The following is a 26,278-nucleotide window of genomic DNA, read 5'->3' on the forward strand; positions in this document are numbered from 1 at the left end:
GGCCAGTAGGAAGAGAATTGCAGTAGTCCAGTCTGGAGAGGACCAGCGATTGCACCAGGGTTTTAAGGTCCTGCTCCGGGAAGAAGCGACAAATTCCCCAAAAAGGGCGCAGTTGGTATCGAGCAGACTTTGCAATGGAATTGATGTGGGAGATTAGATTGAGTTTTTTGTCGAGTATGACGCCAAGGGATTTTGCTCTGTCGACAATGATGGGTTTATTGTTAAGTAGATTCATCTGATCCATCCATGATTGAACCGGGGAGCAGAGAATGAGGAGGAGAGGAGGAGGAATTCAGTTTTGGAGGGATTCAGAATCAGTTGATGAGTTGACATCCAGTTATGAATGTAGTCAAGAGTAGAGCTTAGGATGGAGAGATCGTGAGTGGAGGCAACCTTGAAGTAGATTTGAGTGTCGTCTGCATAGAGATGATAGTGGATCCCGAATTTACTTAGGAGATTTCCCAGTGGTTCTAAATAGAGATTGAACAATGTGGGTGCAAGTATAGAGCCTTGGGGAACACCTTGACCTACCGCCACAGGAGATGAAAGACTGTTCGCTATTTTTATCATTTGGGATCTATCTGAGAGGAAGGAGGCAAACCATTTAAGCACTGGGCCCTCCATGCCCATTCTCTGTTGAAGAGCGTTGAGGAGGGTGTTGTGATTGACAGTGTCAAAGGCTGCAGAAAGGTCTAGGAGAATTAGAAGACAGAACCCCCCGAATCAAGTATCCTCAGCGCATCATCAACCACTTGAAGTAGGGCTGTTTCAGTGCTGCAGTTTTGGATGAAGCCGGACTTACAATTGTCAAGAAGATCATTGTCCTTGATATGACGAGAGAGTTGTTTCGCTACACATCTTTCTGTGATCTTCGCAAGAAAGGGTAGATTAGTGATGGGGTGGAAGTTGTTGAGGTCATTCGCATCAGCAGTGGGTTTTTTAAGCAGAGGGGTGACCTGCCCAGTTTTGAAGGAGACAGGAAGGAAGCCTTGACCGTGGGAGAGGTTGACCAGAGTGGTCCAATGGGAAAGGGAATGGGTATAGAAGTCAATGGCAATGGCACTGGGGATGGGGTCCAGAGAATGGTTTGAGGGCTTTGTTTTGCGGATGCCCTTGAGGAGGGCATCTTTAGATATGGGGTCAAAGTTCTGCCAAATGGCTGAGGATTTGCGCTCCTCTGGAGGGGTAGGATGAGCGACCTGATCCACAAGTGATTTCACTTTTTCATAGAAGAATATAGCGAAAACCGCTGCTTTCTTTGTAGAATCCTCCAACTTGGAGGTTGTGGGAGAGCAGTTAGGAATCTTGATGAGATCGAATAGCTTTTTGGGTCTATTTTTGGCTGAGTCAAGAAGGGTTTTGAAGTGCGATGCTTTCCCAAGGAAGATGCGCTTGTGGTACTTGGATCTTGCTGAATGAAGCGTGGCCAAATTATCGGTGGAGGGCACTTGCCTCCAATCTTTCTCCAGGAATCTTAGCTGCTTCCTTTCTTCATGGAGGGATTTGTTGAACCAAGGTGCTGAGGGAGTGGGCCATATCTTTTTGCTTTTGAGTGGAGCAACGTTATTGATTTCGGCTGCAAGGACTGTGAGGCATTGGGAGATGAGTTCGTCAACATCTAGGTTCGGGTCTAGCCTTGGAAGTGATAACAAAGCTGACTCACAGAGGGGACCGGCATCAATATTTTTAGCATCACGGAACCAGGAGGTAGCCCTCTTAGGTTGGCCAAGAGTTATAGAGTGTGATAGGTGAAGAGAGAATGGGATGAGGAGGTGGTCGGACCAGTCTACATGAATAGGGGTAGTGATAGAGAGCATGCCTGCTTTAGAAATAACAAGATCCAGGATTGAACCCTTAGAGTGTGTTGATTCTGTGCAGTGCTGGATAAGATCGTTTGAAGAGAGGAAGGTGGCCAGCGAGTTCGCAGAAGAGTCATGCGGTACACCCCAGTGGAGATTGAAGTCACCCACGAAGGTCTGATTGTCACTTTGCGAGTATTGGTCGCTGATGAAATCAGTGAGTTCCTCCATAAACGAAGGGCCACTACCAGGCGGGCGGTAAATGATATGGAATCTGAGGGGTGAGCGGTGGTGCAATTGAAGCTCAAGAGAAAGGCATTCAAAGGTGTGGAAGGAGCTGATAGGAGAAGCCTTAAGTTGAAGGGAGTTTCTAAAGATGACTGCAACACCTCCCCCAATGTTGTCAGTTTTGTCATTCCTAAATATAGAACAGCCTGTGGGTAATAGGAGATCAAACATAGAGTGAGAGGTATCGTTGAACCAGGTCTCTGTGATGAAGATCATGTCAATATTGTGAAAGGTGATGGTATTGGAGATTTCAATTTTGTGTTTTACTGCAGATCTGCAGTTGTGGAGCAGACAGCGCATGTCTGTCAAGACTGTTTTGGTGGCGGGGGCACTTGGGCTCTGAAGGGTGATCGGGATATTGTACTTATGTGGGGGTGCTCGGGAGGGTTTAGGTGGATGCCTAGTTCTGACAGAGGAGATTGTCGGAATAGTGTAGATAGTAGGGTTACTAGAGGATGCAAGTTGAAGAAGGGTGGCGTTCAAGGGCTTGTGTGAGTTAACGAAGTTTGCGGACGACAGATTGAGCTTGGCTGTATTGGGGTGAGTGGGCGAGGTGCATCTCGTGGGAAGTTGGGAAGGAGTAGAGGTGCATGGAAAGGTGGAAATCTTGGAGCTTAAAAGTGAAATGGCAGCTACAAGCTGGGAGATGGAGGTGATAAGAGAGCCTAGCTTATTTTCCAGAGAGAGTAAGGCAGAGTACGGATGGTTGGGTGGCTCGATGGAAACAGGAGGAGGTGGAATTGGTGATGGAAGGCAGGGAGAGGTGGGGGGACAAGAGGTGAGTTGGAGTATAGGGTTCAAAAGTGGGGAAAGGTGGAGGTTGAGAGCGGGAGTTGGTGAATCAGAGGTGAAGGGATAGTTGTCTTTGTTGGCATTGCAAGAAGAAAAGGAATTAAGGACATATTTAGGGGGAGATGGGTGCGGAACAAGGCGGTAAGGTGGAAGGAGAGGGCAGGACAGTGTGGAGTCATGGGAATGTAGGAGGTTTGAGAGGAAAAGAGGCGAGGTGGTTGTATGTATGTGTGTGTGTATGTGTGTATGTGTATTTGAGCTTATATAGCGCACAGCTACCCACAAAGGGTTTCCCGGCGCTTGCTTAGGGAACCCGTCCTGGTATTCCCCTGTGAGATAACCCCGGCAGGGTATCCACAAGGTGAAAGCCAGGCATCCCGCCGCGAGGGGCCGTTGTGGAGATTAAGCAAGCTATTGCCCAGAGTCGCAGAGTGTGAACCCGTGAGTCGAGAAGGCACCGGAGCGAGAATTATCGAGTCCGTGGAATTTTTGAGCCCAAGACCCGCCGAGGCGGGGAATTGAACCCTGGTCCAGGGCCGATTTCAGTTTCCGGGTCTGCCGCCTCTAACCCCTGAGCCACACTTCTCCACAGAGGTCCTGTCAGCTAGGCGAGGTGGCTGTGAGGGAACGGGCATCTGGTAGAGTGAGGGGGGTTAAGAGAAAGGGAAGTTGAGGAAAGGAAGTGGTTCTGCTGGGCCAGAGGGAGGGAAATGGAAAGGGTTACCAAGAGGGGAAAGGGAGTAGCACAGCATTGCTGGAGGAGTGGGAGGGAGGAGAGAGATGCAGTGGGTTTGTGGAGAAATCGGGGTGAATAACGAGGGGAGCAGGGGGTAGAAAAGATGGGGGAAGGAAAGTTAACTGGGAGAGAAGGTTGGAGGAGAGGTGGAATAAAAAGGGGAGTGACAGGAAGGAATATGGGGGAGGAGAAGAGATTGGAGTAGCGGGATGGTGCAGATTGGACGAGGAGCGTATTAGCTAGAGGTAAGGCTGAAGTGATGCGGGGGGCATACTGTGGGGGGGGGGGGGAATAGGAGAGGAGGTCACAGGGGAGGGGGAGGGAAGAGGGCCGACCTGTGCTTCTCGAGAGTGCAGCCAATTGGAGTGTACGGGGGTCAGGGGAGGAGAAAGGGAGTAATGGGTGGAGCTAGAAGGAGAGTCAGGGGAAAACCTGGTCGCAGAGGAGGGGAGTAGTGAGGGGAAGAGGTGGTCAAAGAGCGAGAGACAGGTGTCTTTGCCTTGGATCAGGACAGTACCGTTGTTATAGAGTGAGATAGTGAGGTAGCCTTTGAAACACGCAGAGGGGGACATTTTCAGTTGTTTCCCATGAGGGATAGAGGAGGAGGAGGTGACTTTAAGGGAATTGTATAAGCTGGTGGACCAAGAGGGGGTGTCGTGAGTGAAGAAAATTAAATCGTTTTTGAGTCTCCCAAAGCGACCATTGTAAAATTGATCAACAAAGAGGGAATCCGGGAAACGTTCAATAGTGTTATACTTCAGTCGTTTTATTGCAGCTTTAGTCTGGTTGGGAGGATAATTGATTTTGTGGCAATTAATTCCAGCTTTAACTCAAGTGGTGGCCATGTTGGGAAAGTGAGGCGGAGGAAGGTGGGGGGATATGAGAAGGGTGTTACTGGGAAAGCGGTGGTGAGGAGAAATAAAAGGGCATAAAGGGGGCACATATTCCAGACATTGGGTGAAGATATCAGAATTAATGAGCCGTCCGGGAAGTAAGGTGGGTATTTGTTGGGCCCTTCATCTAGGAATACATGATGCCACCTGGCACTATATAATATTTGCAAGGGAATTGTTTACATATGATAGGACCTACTTGACCACTTTCAGAACCTTCACAAAGCAGTCCATGCCTCTGCCTTCCCGGCGGCACAAACGGAACACAAACATCATGCACACACAGAACCTTACCGCTAGCACCCCAAATGTTATTAAAGACCCTTTACAGCAGCTGTGTTTATTTAAGCTTTTCTTTATTCCAATAATTGGATCGTTAGGAGAAGTAGTGTAACATTTACATTATCTAATAACTGAAGTCAACCTAACTTTCAAACACATTTAATGCAACCCTAATATCTAAATTTGAAGTGTAGCCATTTGTGATAGTAAAATACAATTTGAAAGTTACGTTGTGGGTGTTTTCAATGACCAAGCCACAGTAGTTAATTGAATCTGTAGCGACGAGTTATTCCACATACTTACAGAATTATCACATTTGCCACATAATCTACCAACTGCTGCATAATTTTCAGATTTCAACAAGAAATGTGGGAAGTGAAGTGGGCCTCTTCACAATCTGCAGGGGGGTCTTCATTTGGGTACCTCTTCGCCTCCCACTGGCCAGTTCGACCATAGCCGAGGTTCTGAATTATATTTCACCAGAACGGACTGTAACTTAAGCATGGTAGAGAAAATGACTACAGAGATAAGAAAACTATAATAATGTAAGATACAACATAACCATTGACAAACCCCAATATGGAATAGCATGTCTTAAAATTACTACATAGCAAAATGCTTTTGCCAAAGAATGTGCTGCATGATGCCACTCAATTTCCTTTACTTGCTCTATAATTTATACAACTGACATAAGTTTCTCCTCCATTGTGGTATAATTCTTGTGGCTGTGCTAATATCCCATACCTTGGGCGGAATAATAACCCACACCTTGGGCGTTATTGCTAATGTATACGTTATTTTACTGTTAAGGCCCTGCCAATGGAAACTTGCCCCAGTTGCTGTCCTTTACCCAGCAACTCCAAGCCTGTATCTGAGGATGATTTTTTACACAGCACCTCTCCAGATCATCATTTGTGGAAGCAGCTGATAAAGCAAAACCTGGGCTGCCCAGTCACCATCCTTTAATATGATTGGCTGGATGCTAAGGATACATAGTTCTTGGAATACCATTGTCCAATCTTCATGAAGTTTTCACACAGCAAGGTTTCTGCTGCTGGTCTAGGGATCTTAAAGGAAGGTGTTCTGAGCTGCCCATATTACAATCCACATTGCAGATTATAATGCAGCTTCAGCACCTTCTATTGCAATACATTCTTGGATGCTCCTCGGTATCCCGACGACCTGTTATCGGAGCCAAAACATTGCAGGCTCAACTGATGCTTAAAAAGAAAATTGAAATACGGCACCAGATTTGTCCCCATTTGTGTCCTCAGCTGCAGTCATTTGTTTTTTTGCTTTTGCTATCCTTTTCTTTTTATAGCTATTTCTTTGTTGTTTGTTATTTTGCACTCACCCTCCATGCTGTATTTGATGACAAATTCTGGATTCATTGTGCCCGCAAAACACTCACTCTAGTGACAGTGGCGGGATTTATAAAGCGCACGGCTACTGAAGGAGTGTCCCGACTCAATCTCTGCCCTCACCACTAGCTTTTCTTTGTCTCACTTGCCATTTACATTTTTTTGCTTTCCCTACGTGTTCATTCCACTGAAGTGTGTTGCACAAATCTGACTCCTAGCTAACCTGATCCTTGATTCCCTGGGTCCTTTTCTTCTTGAGCGAACCTCCTCTGATAGCCTAGGGGCCCATGCTCCCCAGATGATCAACAACTAAGCACCAGTAGTGCTTTGCAGAAGCCCCTATTAGTAGAGACCATCTGGGTAGCCTGGAGATCTCAGAGAGTTGCTTGATTTGGTACCTGATGGTAAACGCTATGGGAGGAAGCAATCTAGATGCCATGGTCCTCTAGCAATGAAAAATGTAATTTTTCCATTACTGAACCTGACCAAGGTCTATGGCAGCCTGCAGGGTCGTCAGCTTGCAATGTGTCATAACTGTGGACCCACTCTAACCTTTTCACCCCCATTTGTTAGTCTTCTGGACAAATTGTGTCCTTGCCAAATCAAAACTAAATTTGTGATGTTAAAACATGGCTATGTCTAAAAACACAACCACAATAACCATTGGGAACTCCAAAGTGGAAACATTACAACCTCTATTCTCCCTGCACTCCAACATGACAAAAGCCCCCAAGTATCAAATAGCTGAAAAAATCTAGACCGGTACTAATCCATGAGTAAGAAGACAAACAGAGGTATACCACAAAAAAAATAATCAAGATCCATTATGGGTTTTTCTTCCAGCCTCTCTCTTCGAAAAAACTTGCAAATGTTTTCCACTTCTGAACTTCACTGGGGATGGGCTCTTTTGCTTCTCTGCTCCCAAGTCTGTGTTCGGCTTCTCTGGGAATTCCTCTTCCTTCTCTCGCATCATTCTCTCTTGCTCCCCTTTTGCTTCTCACTCCATAGCTGCCACACCTGCAATAGAGAATTACGTTTTACTACCTTTCGTAATGGAAAGTTTTAATTCTATTTAGGACACGGAGGCGAGAATTAGGATTAGGTATTTCTTTCTTCTTTAATTCAAACAGCAGCCATTGTAAATAAATAACAGTCAACAAAGGACTTCATATCCCATGAAGCCTAAGAAAAAACCATCAAGGTAAAAAAACAATGTCTTTCCAATCTGGAGACTCCCTCCTCATTAACTGGTATTGACCCTCGTCGGATTGCCTCTTTCTTCATGCGACCAAGCCGACAGTGGAAGATTATCATTCCTGTTTTGAGGTCTCTACACCTATGAACAGAAAAGGAGCAATGAAGCACTGGAAACTTGCCGTCTGTCAACCGCAAGCCAACATAGCACTTCAACTTCATCACAGATCAGAAACCGGGAAAAATCTTTACTTACACTTAGACGTAGATCCAATAACCCGGCTGGATCATGACTCATCTATGGGAGGGCTAATCCTCACATCTGTATCCTTAATAGAATTGAAACTTTCCCTTACCAAAGGTAGGACATTTTTTATTCTATGTCAGGACACAGAGGTGAGGATTAGGCTAGTTCAAAGCTTATCCACCACTAGAGCCACAATGGAGGAGACTGGTTTAAAATAAAACCTTTTAAAGGTTGATACTGACGATCAGTCTACTGCATTCAAGATATCCTCCAAGCGAGCTCCTAACACAAAGGATTTTGATGCCATTACGTCCCTCGTTGTGTGCGCTCCAAAAATGTACATATTGATGCCCTTTTCTATCATCACCCATTGGACCCATTGCACTATGGTTGGGGATGAGAATGCCTTAAAGGACCTCCTCAAAGCAGTAATCAATTTCCTCTCCCATGAGGTCGCAACTCAGCTGTCATGGCTTCATAGGTCTTGATACACCTCACTACACATAGTTTGAGTATCTCCGGAAAGGCCGGGTAAGAAATCACTTGAGACTGGCATTAGGTGCGCTGAGTCACATGGAAGGTGATTTCATCCAGAGTGAAAGAGCACCCCAAAATATCCAGGGCCCTAACACCCGAACTCCGTCTGCAGGAAATCAGACACACTAACATGGCCAGTTTGGAAGACAGTTGCTTACGAGAGAGGAATTTATTGCTTGGCTATTCTGACAACAGATTCAAGACTTTGTTGACATTCCACAGGACTGAGTACCTCGGCTCCAGTGGAAGAGACAGCCGGATACCACGTAACAACTTCCTGACCAGCGGATGTTCTCCAGCTGGTAGATTTCTCATGCAGTTGCATGGCCAGGTAAGATCGCAGACCGAAAGGTATTGACCATATGGTATGTAATTCCCTTGGACACCAGGGAGGCTAAAAATTTCAGGATGTGGGCAACGTCTGCCCCCACAGGATCCAGACTCAGTCGCAGACACCAACCCATTCCGCGAGATCAAGCCGATTGGTACTGCTTAAATGTACCATTATCCAAGCTTATGAGAGGAAGTCGGCAGCTCTTCTCGATATGCCAGGACTTGCCATCAAGACCAGTAATCCTCCACGCCATGAGCGGGAGAGAGTCGCTTATCATTAGGGGGTGAGGATTGCCAACCAGATCGCTCAGGAGATGAGGCAATGGGTGTAGATGGATTGGAGAAGCCCAGGAAAGTTCCATCAGAACTGGAAAACATCCTTGCGATTTCCATACTGGGGCGATCACCCCCAAGGGGACAATTACGATTTGGTCCGGAAAGCATTCTGACCTATTCGATTCCGGAATGCTTTCTGAACAACTCGAACCCAGGGAGTCCGAATGAGCGATTATGATGCATCTGGATGCTTCCGGATATGATTCGGTCGGACTCCCTTTGACTTCAATGGGAGCCTGTGTTCCGAACGAGAACACTTACTCCCATTGACAAAAGGGGTGGTTGGGGAAAACCTTGCACGCTGTGGCAGGCACCCCGTGGTGCCTGCCACACTGTGCATGCATGGGTAGGCGGGTCCCTTGTACACCTTCATGGACCCGATTCAGAGGGCGGGCCCTGGGTAAATAGGGGGCCTGCTATGGGTCCCAAAAGTCAGATTCCAACAGCCAATTCATTTCAGAACCACCGATTCGGAAAGGCTGTCCGAATCTGACATCCTAATCACTCAGCTGAAAACAAGCTCCGTAGACTACTACGATTTGGCTCCGACTGACTCAGCTACTCCCAATGCCTTTCGGAACCGAGTCGGACAGTTCGAATGCTTTCCAGCCATCATATTAGCTCGTTGGGAAACGTGTCTGAGTCAGTTCGAAAGGCAGGTTCCAAATTGGATTTAGGTGAATCGAATGCTGTTTGGAGCCTTTCCGGACGACATTGTAATTGACCCCCAAGTCTGCTTCCTCCCATCGCACTTGCGTTGTCAGCCTCATCATCATGGCAAAGGTGGGGGGGGGGGCATAACCCTGTTCCACCGCCAAATCCTGGAGGAAGGCATTTGTGGCTACTGCTTCCAGTACCAGTCTCCAGCTGAAGTACCGGGAAAGCTAGTGATCGAGATGAGATGTGAACAAGTCGGTTGTGAAAGAACCCCAAAGTGCTTGCAGATACTGGAACATCGGGGGAAACAATCTCCAAAGACTTGAGTCCCGCAGGTGGCGTGAGTGCCAATCTGCTACCTGTTTGGATGATTCCGGGGGGTGTTCCACCATCATCGAGACCTGATGTTCCAGGCAATACTCCAAGAAGTTCTTGGCGAGGTCCGCCACAGCCTTGTAACAAGTTCCTCCCAGATGATTTATGTAACAAACCGCCGCCACGTTGTCCATCTTCAGTAGGACACAGGGCTGATTGCTGTCCCTTGTCCAACACCAAACCGCGAAGGAGCCCGCCATTAACTCAAGACAGTTGATGTGAAGAGACCGCTCTGTGATGGACCAGCTAACACCTGTGGTGAACTCTCCACAATGGGCTCCCCATCTTGAACCACTGGCATCAGATTCATTCACAAGATCTGGTTGGGAGCTAAATATGGTCCGTCCATTCTCACTGTGTGAGAACCAGCAATGAAGCTCGTATTTTGCTTCCTTGGATAAAGGTACCTGCTGGGTGTACGTTAGACCCCATTGCAGGTGAGACACCTTGAGCCTCTGAAGGGCCTGAAAATGAAGGGGGCCTGGGATGTTGGCCTGGATCGAGGCCGACAAGAGGCCGACCACTCTAGCAATGCTGCGCAGGGCAGTCTGAGGTTTCCGTAAGATCTGCCGTACCTCATGACGGATCTTTGCCATTTTCCTGGAAGGGAGACTCAGTGTGGCGTCCACAGTATTGATCACGAATCCGAGGAAAGTGATCGAACGTGCAGGCACAAGACTGGACTTCGCTTGATTAATTACAAATCTCAGAGACTGAAGGAGCTCCACTGCGGACTGCAACTAATGAGACAATGCCCAGGAACATTGGTTCCTGAACAGCACATCCAGGTATACAATCTTTTGTATGCCCTAAGCTCTCCATTGCTCCACTACCGGGTGAAAGACCTTGGTGAAGCACCACTGTGCTGACGACATGCCAAACGGAAGAGAGGTAAACTGTAAGGTCTGGCCTTACAATTGGAACTGGAGGAACTGACTGTGCAATGGAAAAATAGGCACAGTAAGATGCATGCCGTTGAGGTCCAGCTGGACTTTCCAGTCGCTGGGACGAAGGAGGTCGTGGAACAGGTGTATACCCTCCATCTTAAAGTGGCGGTAGACTGGCCAATCAATGAATTCCCAGAGATTTATCACTGGCCGCTGACCCCCAAACAGTTGCTTAAAAATCCCCCTGGGTGAGGGGAGGAGCAACGAATAGCCTGTTTTGGCAAGAGCTCTTGCACCTCTCACTGGATAAGGGCGAACTCCTAGCCAGAAAAGCGAAGCAGAGGCAGCGCGGATACCTGGAAGGGAGAGCCGTAGAACTCCACGTGAAACCCCTGCACAATTTGGAGCACCCTAGCGTTGGCTGCAAGAGCCCGCCAGTTGTCCAGAAATTGAGTCTAACTGCCTCCCAAGCAACAGCATGGGATAAGTAAAGCACTTGGGAGCCGTTGCGTTGTCCACTGTGCCGGGACCGACCCCTGGTGGGGTATAACCCTCCAAAGCGTGATGAGTCTTGCCACTGTCCCCTCTGAGATTGTTGGCCTCTGCCGCAGGCGGACTGAGAGGAACAGCCAGCCGAGCGCCCCCGACCATGGCTGGCCCCACTGAAAACTTGTGCATTGAAGATGCGCTTTACTGTCGACTGGGCCTTGTCCAAGGAGTTGAAGGTAGTGCCAAATTTGCTAAGCTCCTTGACGAATGGATCGTCAAAAAGCCTGCCCTGAGCCTCCTGGCCTGCCTCTTACTAGCTAGCTCTCCTAAATTGGGATCCAGATTAATGAGCAATGACCTGCGCCTTTCGGTAGAATTGTCGCAGTTGGCGTTGCCTAGGAATATATTTGCTCTCTGCGCCCAATTTGAGAGGACACCGGGTGGAATAAGGGCCCAGACTCCATGGCTTCTTCCGCCATGCAAAAGATTTTCATCTAAGGGCCCATGATGTCCACAAACTTGTCTTGGCAGGCCCGCCAAAACCGGTCTATGCCCTTCTTTGGGTCCTTGATATATTTGGTCAAGAAAGTCCCCATCTGAGCGTTTATCTCTGGAGTGACCGCTACCTTATGATCCAGTGAAGGACCGGGGCACTCCGCCCTACATGGGAACAAACCTCCTTGTCCAGCAGTTTACGTAGCCGACTGGCCACATACTTTTCTTCCTTCTCACAGGGGATCCACTCTGAGTACCAGGGATGTAGGAGTTCCCTTGGGCTCCAAGAGGTCCATTGGGCATCCCGTGTGGCCTCAGCTGCCTTGACGGACTCCAGTGGCAGAGAGGGAGAAGGACGCCAGGACAGGTCATGGTCTGAGTAGCCATCGGACCCGTCGAGGATTCGTCAGAGGGCTGAGGAGAGGTAGCCAAGCCGGGTTCACCTGGGGGTGGAAAGGCCCGCGGAGTCTCCCCCGGTGGGGGAGAGGGCCAGGTCCCCAAGAACACCTGCTTCAACCTGTCAAGGGCATCCAGGTCCACCTGCTCGGGGTAGGGGGTTTACACTGGTTTCTGGTAGGGGACCTGCTCTGGAGTTTTAGGGGGCGAGGGCCCAGAAAGTTTCTCCCTTGGTGTGAGGGGTTGCAGGCATCATTGTGCCCGATCCATTAATCTCTTCTCCGGAGGGGCCACTGCTTCCAAGACCGCCCTGACAATGGAGGCATCCACCACGCCACAGAATCTGTGACTGGGAAATATTGCATGTCCTCCTCTTCCTCATAGTAGTCATCAAAACCCTCCATGAGTTATGTATCCCAGGAGGCTTTGAGGGGTAGAGGTAAGTATAAGGGGGGAACCCACCACGGAAGAGGGAATTTCCCATTTGGGATGGGGCTCAAAGATCACAGGGCCATATTATCAAGAAAGGGCGATACATTATCGCCGCATTTATCGTCAGGAAACTGCTGCTAAAGCAATGATAATGGGCTTGATGATATGCCCTTGTGAATTCCCATAGAAGCCCAGGTTCTGGTGTTAACCTGGGCTTCTATGGGAATTCACAAGGGCATATTATCAAGCCCATTATCGCTGATTTAGCTGCAGTTTCCTGCCGATAAAAGCTGCGATAATGTATCGCCCTTTCTTGATAATGTGGCCCAATCTCCCCTAGGAGGGAAAACTGATTAATGGGGAGAGAGAGCGAACACTTACTCACAGGCCTTTTGAGAGGCAGCCCAAGTGCCCTGCACAGTCACTGCGGGGTTAATTGGTCTAATCCACAGGAGCAGAAAGACGCCCTTTACATGTATGGGCAAGATGAACTGAGAGCCTGGGCTCATCATGCTGGCCAGGGTGAAACCTAAGAAACTGACTAATGTGGGTGGAGGAGCTCAGCAATGGCCAAAACTGATGCACTCTCCACTCCGCCTTAGCCCAAAGACAAATGTCCCCACAAGGACAGTGGAGGCGCGCCCTCTGAAGGCTGGAAGACAACTGCGCACTCTGGCTTCGAAGGAGATTAACTCACAGCTGCGTAGGAGCGATTTATTTATTTATTTATGCAATTTGTATAGCGCACAAATACCCGGAGGTGTCTCAGCGCTGAAAAACAGTAGTACAGAGCAGATAGAGATATTGTTTACTGACTTCCTAAAGGTGAGGAGAGAGGGGCTAGCCCTGATGTGAGGGTGTAGGGTGTTCCATAGTTTCGGTGTGGCAATTGAGAAGCATCTGTCTCCCCATGATGATTTGTTTGTACGAGGGACAGTTAAAAGGCAAGCTGAGGAGGAGAGCAGTAGTCTTCTGTGGGAGTAACGCCCCAGTGACCTTCTTGGGAACTTAGGTCCTGAATTATTAACCGCTCTGTATGCTATACAGAGAGCTTTGAATTTATTTCGATTCTTAACTGGCAACCAGTGAAGCTGGCGTATTATTGGAGAAATCGATTAAAATTTCGGTGTGCCAGATAGATTTCTTGCTGCTGAATTTTGAATTAGCTGCAATTTATTCAGTACTTTTTCCTGAGAATTTAAAAAAAGACCATTACAATAGTCAATCTCAGATAAGATGAAAGTGCACATCAGATTTTTTCCTGCACTCGGTGGGAGAAAAGGAAGGAGTTTTCTGATCATTTGGAGAGTGAAAAAAGATGAAGACAGCAGAGTATTAGCATGATGTATAAACAAGAGTCTATCATCGAACATCACTCCCAGATTCCTAACCTTTGTTACAGGGAGTGGGGGAGGTCCCATTTAGGTTGGCCACCAGGTTGGGGACCAGCTTGGGACTAAATTGCCAAAGGTCATTACCTCCGTTTTATCAGAGTTTAGTTTCAGGCAGTTGCGAGACATCCAGAGACTGATGTCACGCATTCCTTCCTGAAAATTGGCTGCCACTTCTACTCCATCATTATGGATAGCAAGTACAAGTAGGGTGCGATGAAGCGTTCCCGTGGATTCCAGAGCGAAGCAGAGACTTTGTTACACATTTGCATAACACTCGCTTATTTCATGAAACCAAAACCAATATGCTGAAGAGAAAAAACAAGAGAATGTTTCTCCACTTAACTGACACTGGCTGCAGTAGCGAGGGAATCCTTCGAGGGTCAATACCAGTTAATGAGGAGTCTCCTGATTGTACGGACATCGTTGTTTGAACTTGATGATTTTTCTTAGGATTCCAGGGGTATGACGTTCTTTGTTGATTCTTATTCCTTTAAGGTGGCTGCTTGTTTGAATTTAAGAAGAAATGCCCAATCCTAATCGTCGCCTACATGTCCTGACATACAATTAACATCTGTCTGCCAATGTGGTTGCATTGTCTAGCCTCATTGTCATACAACTGTGGCGCCCCTACACTGGGAAATAATCCTTCTGGGCTAAAGCCACTCCAAGAATGTGTTCCTTTCCCAAAGCAATTTGTTACTCTTCACTTTTCCATCTTCTTTTCTACTCTCTTCCTCTCCCGTCATGCCTTTCTTTTCTCTGAGTTATATCGACCAATATATCTTCCTCTTTTCTAAGCCTTACTTACCTTTGTCTTGGCTTCCACTTCTCCTTACTCCTATCAACTCCAATAGCCCTTGGATGCCCTTGGAAGCCATTTACAGGCATTTCTGACAGCTGTCGAATGCCTTCTCCTAGTCAAGGCCATGACATCACGACATTGACAACACAGCACCCATTCCAGTCATTTCACAGCTTCCGCTGTATGCTTTATGTACCTTTTCTCACCCCTTAGTTTGCTTGTACATGTGGCAGCTGGGTATTGGGAGAGAGGGGTGCAGCCAAAACACAGACCACTTAATATATGTAAAAAAGGTTGCTTTATTGAAACAGATGCACATCACTACAGAATAACCTGGCAACTGCCTTACAAAACTAAAACCTTACTATACATCTGTTAGACTACCACCTGACCCCACCCCTACAATCCCCCAACATGCCCCACCCTGCCAATAACACATTACAAACATTACAAAGTATTGCATTTCAACATTTCCAACTTCTATTAACCCTACATCCTATGCCTGAAGTATAAAATTGTAAATAGTCTAACGTCCGAAACTGAACCTTGACCTACCTGCCTACCCTTTCCTACCACATGGTTCACTAACTGTCAACGTCAACCAAACTTCTGTCAACTCCTGGCAAACTTTACATGCGCCCGCCACCCAGAAAAAGGGGGTTGCACAAAACCTTTGTATTCCCCCCACCCCCCCACAACTAGTCTGGTACCTGTTCCTCCCAAAATCTACAAGTGCAGATTTAACGTCTGGCCAACACTTCCCTAATCTCCAACAGTTAAAGATCCATACCAAATCTGAACAAATGGACCCCATCACCCCAAAAAACTCAACCGTGTCAATCCGTATATGAATGACAGATCCTGCCAAAACCAATCCCCCTACAAAAACAAGCCATCTCGCTATTCCCCTTTCTCCATGCTCTATCTATTGTCCCTGGCTTTAACACACCTCTCCAAGCCTCCTGGGCACACACTCTGCCACAGGACGAAACACCCTGACCACTACTTTTTTATGAGTGCTAAATCCCTCTTCATACTCTGCATCAACACCACCCCTTTCTCTTTACACAAATCGTTCTCCCCTAAATGCAATACCAATACATCTGGGCACCTACCACCCACCAACATACTATTCAAACAGAGAATCAGTTTTCTCTAACACATGCCCCCTTTTCCCTTCAATGTGATCTTATAAAGGCGTTCATTAAATCCTAGATTATGGACAAAATAACTCTGCAGTGCCTTCACTTGTGTCCATTTAACAAACGAGTGTCCCACCACCCATGTGGCCATTTCCTCCGGCGCTGGGCCGGACACCAAACCTGAAAGAAACAAAAAGGCAGTAAATTTCACATAGGACCCTCCACTGTGCACATATCCTCCTCCAATCCCACACAGAGCACCTGTAACATTGTGAAGAACAACGGCCCAGCCACATGATTTCATCCTGCGGCCAACCCCTGCTTCCTGCCTCTGACGCCGATACGAAAAGAGTGGGTACCATAATCTGCCTCCGCCACCCTTAAGCACCACAGAGACTTCCCGAGAAGCGGTAATAGCTGATATGCTGTAACACAGTCGCCTGCCCTGTGCCCAAAGACGACCCTCATTGCCGCTCAGCAATGGCGTGACATTTGTGATGCCCACCAAACGGGGTAGGGGCCTTGTGCCTCCACTACCTGTAATATCACCCATCTACCCTGGCCCTGCTGATCTGTTTTTGATCCACTCAGCCATATCTCCAGCCCACCCTCCAGCTTGACCACGTCCTCCCAGCACACCCCAGATCCCTTCCTCCCCAGCAATTCTGACACCCGAAATGCCCCAAAAAACATCCAAACCATCATTATAGAAAAAATAAATTCTTTCTCTTCATCCCTGAACACTTCAGGTAACGCTGCTAGTACTCTGCACAATAGCTGCCACGTTATTGGCTTCCTAGCCTGCCCCAAAGGGCCATGCTCCCGCTCCCAACCTTCCCGCATCCTACGCCCCAGTTCACCCGCTGATGCAGCATCGCCCCACATTGATTCATCCATAAATGCAATCCCCGCCAATTTCTTGGCAATGGTCACTCTTGAAAGACCTCTCTCAATCAGGTCTAGGATATACGGTATGACATCCTCCGCCCGCAACCACATTTTGTCCCACCGCTGTGCCCCGGAGCACAAAAACTCATTCCAAGTCAAGACATACGTAGCTTGCGTGGATTCCGCAATTGACCCTACCACCAATTGTTACATTCGGCATTGCCTACGTACCTCAGATGCTGGGGCAAGGGCTTCTGCCAGTGGTTTCCTGTCTGGTGGTATCCACCCCTGTCCCAAAACAGTAAACAGGGGGTGCTGCCCCCGCATTTGAGCACTTGTGGCGGAAATATTGCAAAGCCCTTTATTGGAGTCCCAGCAATTTCCTCCATCCCCCTATTGACTCTTCCTCACGATACCCACCCATTCCCAGATGGGGCGCCCTTGAAAGGGAAGGTAGACTATGAGCAATCCGGTGGCAGTGAATATCATTTTACCAGCTTTCACTGCCCCATCGTGTGTTGCTACAGGTCACTGTCTAGTTCCCCCCATTTTGTCTCAGGGTCCCATGCCAATCATGACTTGAATTCTTCATTGTATTGGGCCCACGCATATTGTACCCCCAGTATTTGTGCCTTACAGATGACGTCCATGTATTTAAACATAGCGACGCAACACTCTGGGTACTTTTAGCAATATATGCATGCGTAAATAAGGAAGGCTGCTGTCCAATTTTCAATTGTAAGGGGAACGTTTGGCCTTTTGGGCAGCTCATACTCTTCCTTCTTGGACCCTTCTTGGGACCTCACCTCTTAATGAAATAATTTGAGCATCTCTACATACTCCCCTTTCTATATGAGCTCCTTCGTGGACAGCATAATGTGCACCCCCAAAGGTTAGGTCACCCCCATATAAGGTAACTTCTCAAATTTTAAGTCATTGTTCTCTGGGCCCTCCATCTTATCCCCATTATTAGCCTCCTCCCCTGAACCTTCTTCTCTGCCTACCCTGAGCCCTCCACCTCGTGGATGCCTACCCTCAAGTCCAATACATATACCCCCTTCTATGAGCGACCCCCCTGCAGCTCCCCAGCGTCCACATCAATGGAAACCATCTCAGGCTTTCCGGTCATGCACCAGGACTACCCTGGCTCCAAGGACTGTGCCAATAGAGATGCAGTCCATCTCGCCAGGGGCCTCGATTCCTCCAGCGCTGTTGCTGGTCTCACTGCAGGCCATGAGGCCCTTGCTGTTCTCTCCGCACAGCCCTGCAACACATTAGGCACAGCATTGGAGTTCCCCCGTCCTCTTCATCTACCTCCCTTAGCGTGCCTCCTGCAAGGCAGCACCTCAGTGCTATGCAACTCCTCTGCCTGCGGCCATCCTAGTCCTGTGCATACACTTAGCAGTGGTGACCCCTTTAATCAGTACATTCTTAACCCTGCGTCCGGTGTCCAGGGGGCTGACGGAACTCTTCCTTGCCACTCCAGCACTGCTACCCACCGACTGGCCATCAATCTCTCTCTGGAAGTCGTGCAGTTCCAGCCAGATACTGGGTACAGCAAGAACATTCTGGGCCTATTTGTGCTGCCCAAAACAGGCTCCCCCACTGATATCGGTCATGCCATTCTGGGCCCAGCCCTCTCTTCGACACAGTGACCCGCTCCTAGTTCTGCTGAGTCAGTCTCCGTGCACCGTTCATCACCTTGCAATAAAAATGGCTTGACTGGTGTACTGGTTCCCTGCCTCATACCCGATCTCTCCACCATCCCCTTCCTACCCCTCCCACCATCTCGTCGCCTACCTGAACCTTGCTTAACTACCTCCATCAGCTGATCTCCTTCCTCCTCCCTGCTCCATTCCAACATTGCTGTGATGACCGCAGACCCCTGAACCAATGCTGCTGGCTCACTTAGATATTTGTGCTGACCTTGACCCAGGAAACCATCCTACTGTCCCCTCAGTTACAGAGAACCCTTGTACCACTGCAGGGATCCCTGTTTTGCTAAATAGGCGTCCAGCTAGGGCATCCCTGCCACGTCTAACCTCCTCCCCCCATGACATAAAGATATCAAGGCCCTTCCAAGCCCTGGGGTCCCAACCCTGATCACGTTCTTCAGTCACCTCATCCACCTCCCCCTCCTCCCACTCTTGTCCTTCTACCTCTCCGTAGACACCTCCCTCCTGCATCCTATACACCTCGGGACCCACATCCTCTTCACCCTCCTATTCCAGCCCCCAACCCTCCCCTTCTCTTGCATCCCCATCCATGGTGCCGTCTGCCTCCTGAGGTAGTCCAAACACCACTGTCCCATTCATATTCTCCTCCACTCCCCCTACCACCTCGTATTCCTCCAATCGTTCATTTAATGCTGCCCTAGTGAGCTCCTCACATGAGGCAGCCCGTTGGGCCTGGCACCGCACACTCCTTGTTTCTGAGGGGGTCAGCGTTATAGCTGATGCCACTCTGCATGAGCGCCGCCTCTCTCGCGGGGCCCTTAGATGCAAACAACGTGTACTGGGGCTGCGCTCTCCTCACTTGCTGCCGCGAAGGTACCTGTGGCCTCACCCACGGAGGACAAGGGCTCGGCCACACCCCTGCCTCTACACTCGCAGCCACAGCCCTCCATTTAATTGGTGGGGAGCACGCTGCTATCGCTGCGGCCACCCCCGCCGCTGCCTGCCGCATTGGGCACACAGACCCCGTGGCCTCCGCCACCACGAGGTCCATGTGGCCAGGCTCTTTCAAGAGGAGCATTGCTTCCAGAACCCTGGCGTCTGAATGGTAAGCCTCACTAATGTCTGCCTGAACTCTTACAAACTGGAACTCTTGCTCGTGTAATGCTAACCAACTATCATAATTCAAAATAACTACTCCCTGCTACCAGCCACCAGGTCACCAAACCTAAAATCGTGGCAGGGAGCCCAAGACCACAACCCTAATTAGCCCTTGGGTTATATTGGGCTACACGGATGCAGTCCAAACTAAACTCAATATGGCAGTCCTCTGGACTGCCCCACCTTCCCAATCTGCCCAGGGGGCACCTGCGTCCAGTTGGCTGCCCCCAATTGGGTTTTAAGGGGATGAGACAAGGTTGTACCACACACAGTTTTATTGTGTAAATACTACAAGAACCTGGGGGGAGACTGAGCTTCATAGACAAATCAAATTTGGATCCGAGATGTCACTGACAGCCCTTCTTTGGTGAGACTTACCCATATACAATTATATATGTTGTTTTCTCCTATATGTCCTCCAGTTTTGTCTCCTTTGCTCCTTCTAAACCTGCTCCAAATTGTTTTCTTTTCATCTCCATAAGTGACTCTTTTTTCTGCAAGCTGCTCCTACTTTTGCGTTATCTCTCTGGCTCTCTTTTATTCAACCACATTGCCCCCATCTTTCATAGTCTCTCAAACCCATATTGAAAATGCTGCTAACCCTCTCTCCCCTGTGGTTCCTGTTGTTAGTTTCAGTGTCCACTCACTGTGTTTGTCTTCCTTTCTCAGAGGGAAATGAACTGCATCGCCTGCTTCAAGTTTGAGACATACGATGAAATGGTCTCCAACCCATTTGTGGACTGTTTGCCGGTGCACCAGCTGCGGAAGGTATGCGTGCACGAGCTGATCTGTTGCCCTACCATCATCGATACCACCCTGCCACACACCAGCAGTTGGTCACCAAAGGGCTAGTTAATGGCAGCATCCTGTTCCAGGAGAAGGATTTGTATGTTTGCATCCTTCAGTCACCATTGAGGACTCAAAGTTCCTGGAGTTCTGCTGTATAATTATCGCACTCCAAAAGAAAATTCGACACCGGGGTGTCCCTTATTCATTGGATGCAATAATTCATACTTACTATTAGTTTTATCCTAAAAAGGTGCATAAAATGCAGCTTTTGATCCTTTCCACAGCAAAAATCTGTAAATCCTGGCATGTACCAGGTCGTTTTCCTACCATACATTTTGTCAGGTGACCAGCTGAAATGTATGGCGACTGGTTAATTACTGGGAGTGGTAAACTGCACATCTTGCAATTGTGATCCCTAAGCAAACATGTTTGCACAGGGGTTCGCAAAATTACAAAGCACTCGTAATAAAGACCCAAGGGTAGATCAAGCATTCCACCTGTTGCTGGTCCAAGCAGAAGTCCCATAGAATGACATTTTGCCCCAGGACTGGGGACCAGTGCAGATGATTTAAACAATCTCATTATCCAGAACAAGCATAAACAGAATCAAAGTGACACCCATCCACCAAGCATTTGTACCTACAGAGGAATATTTGCGACAGCGATTCTGCTGAAGGTACAGAGATCCCCATTGAAGGTATTTCTAAATATGTCCTCTGTCTAACAGGGTGGAGTGTCCTCCACCAGCCTGACGGACAGATTAAATACCCGCAAAGTAGAAATCATACCCTAAGTACTTTTTTGCACATGGGTTGATTTTAGGAAGTTTATTGGGATATTATATATCGAAAGAAGTACCTTGCTGCATAAAATATCCCAAAGCTGCTCTATGAAACATTCCTTGTCATTTCCTGCAAAATATATTCATTTCCAAATCTTTTCCAGTCTGACATTTTGCCAACAGTTGCAGTTCAAGTTTCAATAACACACTGAATCTATAGAGATTAAGGGGCTCATTACGATGGCGGGCAGACCTGAGTTTGCCCGCCATTGTAGTGGTGTTTGGGACGGCCAGACATGTGGCGGTCCCACCACTGCAATTAGGATGCGCCCACCATACTGGCGGGCACATTCAGGGCATCTATCGTTGCGGACGGTGCTGCTGGCTGCAGCACCATATGCAATGCCAAAATGCCATGCTGTGCATTTCCCTGCACAACGTTGCAGGCACCATGCTGTGCTGCCACACAGTGCAGGGAAATACAGGGGGTACCATGGGTACCCCCCTCAGTGCACAGCTATCTCCCCCCAAAACAAGGGGGGCCGCTACGGCCCCTAAATCTGTTTCCGCCTGTCTTTTCGTGGTGGGATGACCGCAGCGAAAAGACAGGATATCCTAGGCACTGCCGCAATGTTGGCCCATAGTTTAGTTCTGCAAGGCTGGCGGAAAAGGACCGCCTTGTAGAATCGTGGTGGATGGTCTTTGCGTCTGCCATGCTTGCCTGTGGATTCGCTCCGCCACCATAATCTGGCAGAGGTAAATTGCTGCAGATGGCGGAGGGCCCACCACCGCACGGCTGGTGGTGGCTGTCTCTCCGCCATCATAATGAGCGCCTTTATGTTTTGTAGCTGACTCCTGGACTCTAGCTGGCTCTCCAACCTCTGGTCCTAGTGCGCCTCCTTATTGCTGTTCACCGGGATACAATAATGTGTACAACATCTAAATCTAATTGGATGAGGATCCCTTTCTATTTTGTTAGTTTAGGAAATCAGACCTTTATTAATGATAGGAATGAAATTTTCTGGTGCCTAACTGTACTTCATGGCTTAAATTCTACCAATGCCAGTATGATTCAATTTATGATATAAATACAATGTGCTTGATTTACAGTATGGTTGACACGGTATTCGGTCTAAAAGTTGATGGAGTACCCTGTCTACCTAGCCCTCAGTCTGCTCACCTCAGTTCGAGCCAGGCAGGTCTCAATGGAAATACTTCCTCCGAAGTCCCGACAAAGTGCCATCAGAGAAGGAACATTACACAACATATACTCTATAAGGGGGACGGTGTAATGTGCTTTTCCCCCCATCTGTCACCATAGGAAAACCTGATGGTGTGGGACATAAAAAAAGTTAATGACTTTCGCACCCTTCGGGGAAAACTGAGTGGGGATAAGTTTTTTTGTTACTCGCAAATAAACTCATGCTTTGGGAGTTTGTTTCTGAAAAACAAAAACTTTTGAAAAGTTTGATGAACGGCAGTCAGGACAGATGACGGCCATCTATCAAACTGTTTGTACACTTGTAAGGAACTGCCTTGACAGCCGTTCCTTTCGATGAACCGAGATGACCACGGGTCTCGAAATGTCCTCCCCTACCTTGACGGACCGTACTCAGTCCGCCAAACCATAAATCAGGCTTTAAGTTTCCTACGATTTGTCAATAATGGACTATGTGTTTTTATTGTTTTTTTATTGAACAGGAGAGAGAAGGTTTGAGAGAAAAGGCCTGCAAACAGATAGAGCAGAAATACGAGAGTGGACTGGGTTTTCCAGGAGTCTTCAGCTTCTCAAAGTCCTACGCTTGAGCCTCTTCTGGGACACAGGTACTGCTAACAGCATTTGAAGCGGTAGCCAGATCTCAGAGGAAAAGGGCGGCATTGTGGGGTGGGGCAACAGGGAGGTCAAACCAGAAAGAAAGGTGCTGAGAAAACATAGTGTTCATATAGATCTCGACTAGGCAATGGGCAGTTAAAGGTACCATGAAGAAACCTTTGCTGAAAATGCAGACGGAAATTGGGACGGGTTGGACCCCACAGCTCAAGAGATCATTTTGAAGGGTTAACTTGAAAGTCCAAGGGCCTCATTTATGAAAAGTGACGCATCGTTGCATGAAAACAGCGATGCGTCACTTTTCACTGCGCACTCCTTGCGACACCAATGATGCATCATATTTAGTGTATGACGCATCATGTCGTAAGGACTTACAGATACGTCAGTATTTCTGACGTATCTGTAAGCGCAAAAGTGACGCATTGTTGGAGTGTGTCACAAAAGTGACGCAACTCCAGCAATGCGTCCTTTCACATGGGGAAAGCCCCATGTGAAAGGGCTTGCGTCAGTTTTACGCCTGCTGTGAGGCAGGCGCAAGATTTTGATGCAACATCATCCTAAAAGTGACGCAGTGAAATCTCATAGATTTCACTGTCACTGTTACGAGGCTTTTTGCGGGGGAACGCCCCCTATGCATACATTATACCTGACGCAGGTATAATGTGGCGCAGGGGTTTACAAAGTGACGCATCTACCTAGATGCGTCACTTTTTAAATATGGCGCAACAAGGCGCATTTTTTACGCCACTGGTGCGTCACAAAAAGTGACGCACCGGTGGCGCAAAATTGACGCAAGGCCTCATAAATAAGAGATAAAGGAATATGAAGGATGGAACATATTAGTGATATGGGTAGAAAGACAAATTATAGCACTTCAAAGATAACTCAAAGAACGAAATAGAGAATATAAGAGTTTGTAGGCATTACTGAATGTAGAAGAGAATTCAAAGGGAAACAACCGTTACAACGCATGCGTTACAAAATGTGTCATTACCCCGCATTTCGTTACATCGCAAATGGCTTGTTGCAGGGGTAGAAGGTGTTGGATTTAACTACAACACCTTTCCTACTGTTGCACACACTGGAGTTGGAACTGTAAATTATACTATTCCAACTTCCAGCGCACCCCCGACAGCAAGTCGGGGTAAAGATTTGCGTTGTAACGGCAAGTGGGGTAGTGGCATGCGTTGTAATGTCATACAACCCCCATGTCCAGCAAAGTTATGGACTTTACGAATGATGTCAAATAAAAGTTAAAACCGGACAATACTGGTTTGATGAAAGGGAGAGGTCATAGATGCTTAGACCCCACAGGACAGCGCAAACCGGCTCCATCTTGAGTGTCTCCTGGGACCTGAAATTTCTGATTAAAAGAAGGTTGATCCCAGTAGGGTATTTGTTATAGGATGTGTGAAGGGAGATAAGAATTCACATGAAAAAAATATTTAAAGGGAAACGCATGAAAATGGGTATTTGCGACATTCCATTATGAGGGGACAGGTAACAAAAAAAGAAGGAGCTATATGGGAAGGAATTCGAGCAGCTATGGGAGGGTAACAGAGCTGAAGAACAGACAGATTTCAAAATGAAAACGTGAAGTGAAAAATGAAGGCGAAAAATTAGACGGTTTAGGAAATGAGGGGACATTGTACTGGGGGAAATAAGGGGAAAATAGGAAGAGAAAAAGAAGATATTGTCAGAAAAGACAAGAGGACTATAACAGGAAGGAACACAAGATCAGTGTGAATGCCAGAGAACCTACTAAATAACGAGGAAGGGGTAAAAGTACAACTGAAAGGGGAGAAGAGAATATATGAGAAGGTGGAGGGGACTACAAGGGAGGGTGAATCGATCATTGAAAGAGAAAGAGGAGATTAAGGATGAGAAAGGGAAGTGCATGGAAGAAAGAATAAGTGAAAATAAAGATCTGGGCGAAAAGAGAATTGCTGCAGTAGTGAGTAGAAGATCATATAAAGTTCAAAAGCATAATGGACAAAACATTGCTGTAATAGAGGCGAAAGAGAAGTTACAGGAGGAAAAGGACGCTGAAAGAGAAAAGAGAGTGAGGAGATCATTGAATAAGGAGGCGGAGGAAGAGAGATTATAGGAGGAGACTTTTGAGATTTTAAGAAGAGGAGAGTTGTAGGAGAGGGAGGAAGTTGAGAGATTGAATGTTAGACAATGGGGGAGAATATATCACGAACAAAACGGAGAGTAGGAGGAAGAAGTAACAAGATTTCAGAGAAAGAAGGACACTTACTAGATTTGATGACAGAGATGGCAGGACAGGATCGAGGTAAGAGGAGGGAGTTGCAGAATGGCATTTTGATATTGTCAAAGATTTTGGTCTGATCAGAAAGGAAATAAAAACTGAATGAAAAGTAAATAAAACTATTGTGTGAGAAAGAGTGCATGAATATTCGCTTTGTGAGTTCTGAATTTACACAATGGCATGACGCATTACATTTAATAAACTATGCTTTGATCTGGTACCATCCCCGCTGTGTGAGTAAAATTTAAACATGAATTTGCCTCGTTGTTCCTGTTGGTCGATTGAGCCAGTGAGATAGTTTGGGTGCAATTCAGCCTTTTGCACAGATCACTGTGTCACATTCAGGCCACAGGTCTCAACCTGAAAAAGATAGCACAGTGGATTAATGCATCAGCTCCAGGGATCGGTGACAACCCCACAGAGTACACATTATAACCTAAGCCTGACTGATTGAACCTTTTAACCTACTGTTGCTAGTAAACTAGGTACTGGAATATATACCCATTACACTTTATAAATGGTCAATACTATAACAACTATTTCTGCATTTTCTTTCCTTTAGGCCATTCCAGCTTGGCAAAGTGGGAACCAGCCCCATGAAGCATGGCCGCTGAAATCCCATTAAGATCAGCAAAGTCTTGGAACGTCTCATGTTGTCCTTGTCCAACCCTTACTTCCTGCTTCCAAAGCTCTCCTAGTGTTAAATGCATAACTTAAGAAATAAGCTTCCTGCCCAGTGCTCAGCACAGCTTTCTTCATTTTTCTTCTCTTGAATAAACCCGAAGAATCACCCTGTTTGTGAGTCAGAGCCTGTTCCTTCAGACGGAAGAATGTGTGAGGGGAACATTACTGGAGGACTGACCGATGCAATGAGCATTTGAGGCATAGAGTCACAGGACTCGTTTGAGGGCAGTGCTAACCTATAGTCCTAAAAAATTGAGTTTATGGGTGGTATTCCCAAAGCTTCACTCATAGGATTGGGATTTGAACAATTTCTAGCCCTAAATTCCACTGGT

The 26,278-nt window shown here is 47.5% G+C and overlaps 1 protein-coding gene across 2 annotated transcripts in view; it reads left to right on the forward strand.

Annotated features, from left to right (window-relative positions):
* Positions 1 to 26,057, forward strand: part of RARRES2 (retinoic acid receptor responder 2) — a 58,262-nt gene extending 32,205 nt beyond the window's left edge. For both annotated transcript variants that reach the window (XM_086940965.1, XM_086940966.1), the window contains 3 exons: positions 20,259 to 20,357; positions 22,861 to 22,983; positions 25,825 to 26,057. In XM_086940965.1, the coding sequence (XP_086797091.1) occupies positions 20,259 to 20,357; positions 22,861 to 22,965 (204 nt within the window). In that variant the 3' untranslated portion in view covers positions 22,966 to 22,983; positions 25,825 to 26,057. The remainder of the gene's footprint in view (positions 1 to 20,258; positions 20,358 to 22,860; positions 22,984 to 25,824) is intronic.
* The last annotated feature ends 221 nt before the right edge of the window (positions 26,058 to 26,278 follow it).

Source organism: Lissotriton vulgaris, chromosome 10 (assembly GCF_964263255.1).
Source record: "Lissotriton vulgaris chromosome 10, aLisVul1.2, whole genome shotgun sequence".
Lineage (NCBI taxonomy): Eukaryota > Metazoa > Chordata > Amphibia > Caudata > Salamandridae > Lissotriton > Lissotriton vulgaris.